The 1,143-nt window shown below is 31.5% G+C and overlaps 1 protein-coding gene across 1 annotated transcript in view; it reads left to right on the forward strand.

Annotated features, from left to right (window-relative positions):
- NRK (Nik related kinase) overlaps nucleotides 1-1,143 on the forward strand; it is a gene marked incomplete at its 5' end in the record, with an annotated part of 69,163 nt that overhangs the window by 30,207 nt on the left and 37,813 nt on the right. The window contains one exon of the mRNA XM_077776190.1: nucleotides 1,111-1,140. Within this exon, the coding sequence (XP_077632316.1) occupies nucleotides 1,111-1,140 (30 nt within the window). The remainder of the gene's footprint in view (nucleotides 1-1,110; nucleotides 1,141-1,143) is intronic.

The following is a 1,143-nucleotide window of genomic DNA, read 5'->3' on the forward strand; positions in this document are numbered from 1 at the left end:
AATGAAGGGTTTGTGGGCTTTATAAGTAAATTAATGAGGTCAGCAGGATTAGAAGAGCAGTTGTTTTCTAATACTTTACGGCAACCATTTACATAAAAGAATCCTAAATTAAACCCTGGTGTCAACATCCATTTATCTGATAATAATTAATGTAGTAATTATAAACGTATCTTGTCTGAATGTCTGGATAAGTGAGTCTTTGGTTTGTGTCCATTGAGCCAATTAAACACATATTATTTCCCTAACACGTTTAACTTGAGAAAATGTGAAAGTAACAAGCAAAGAAAGGACCTAATTGACTAATATCAATGAGCACTAGTAACAACTGAATCTAACGGGTTTTGCATGTATGAAAAAGAGTTGTATGCATTCCTGCAAGACCCATGGCATTGGTAGCATGACACATACTTATTGTCATTTAGAGTTTTAAATATATATGTGAGAAGTCATTCTAATATGGAAGAAAAAGTCAATAAATAATAGTTACCAACCCCATGACCCTGAGATCTTTGTACAGGCATTCATATCTTTATGTGTGATTCTTAACAAAAATATAAAAGAATTGATATTAAATCAAAGTCATAGATCTTTTGAATTACCTAAAAATTTGTTAGCATTTAGAGACATATTTGAGTTCTTAAACTAACCAAAGGAAAGAAAACTAATTTTCATGACTCTCTTTGAGTTGAAGAAATAGTATTGATTGGCTTAAGTGTGAAAACAGAAACTTTCCTTAACACTTAGAGCTCAATTCGTGAGAAATATTTGCACTGCGCTATTTCATATCTTCACAGGAGGACCAAACTTGTAATTATAACTGCTTACTAAATGTGACAGTTTGAAGTTATGAGTTAAGCTTTAGGCCAGAGATTCTTATCCTGTATATAATAGATTAGCTACAGGTGGCCAATGATCCCCCGAAAATATATGCAGATATGTGTGTCCATATGCAGTTAGAATCCCCTGGGAATCTTTTTTTCTTTANTGATTTAAATCAATTTTAATATTTGAAAATTATTCTTTTAAATTGTACATTGGGACGAGAGAGTTGCTCCTATCATTTGCATTTTAACAACAATTAAAATATTTATTTTCCTTTTTCTTTCAAAGGACAAAGAAGATGAATCATCAGACAATCATGCA

The sequence above is a fragment of the Crocuta crocuta genome, unplaced genomic scaffold, assembly GCF_008692635.1.
Source record: "Crocuta crocuta isolate KB4526 unplaced genomic scaffold, BGI_CrCroc_1.0 scaffold1027, whole genome shotgun sequence".
Taxonomy (NCBI): Eukaryota; Metazoa; Chordata; class Mammalia; order Carnivora; family Hyaenidae; genus Crocuta; species Crocuta crocuta.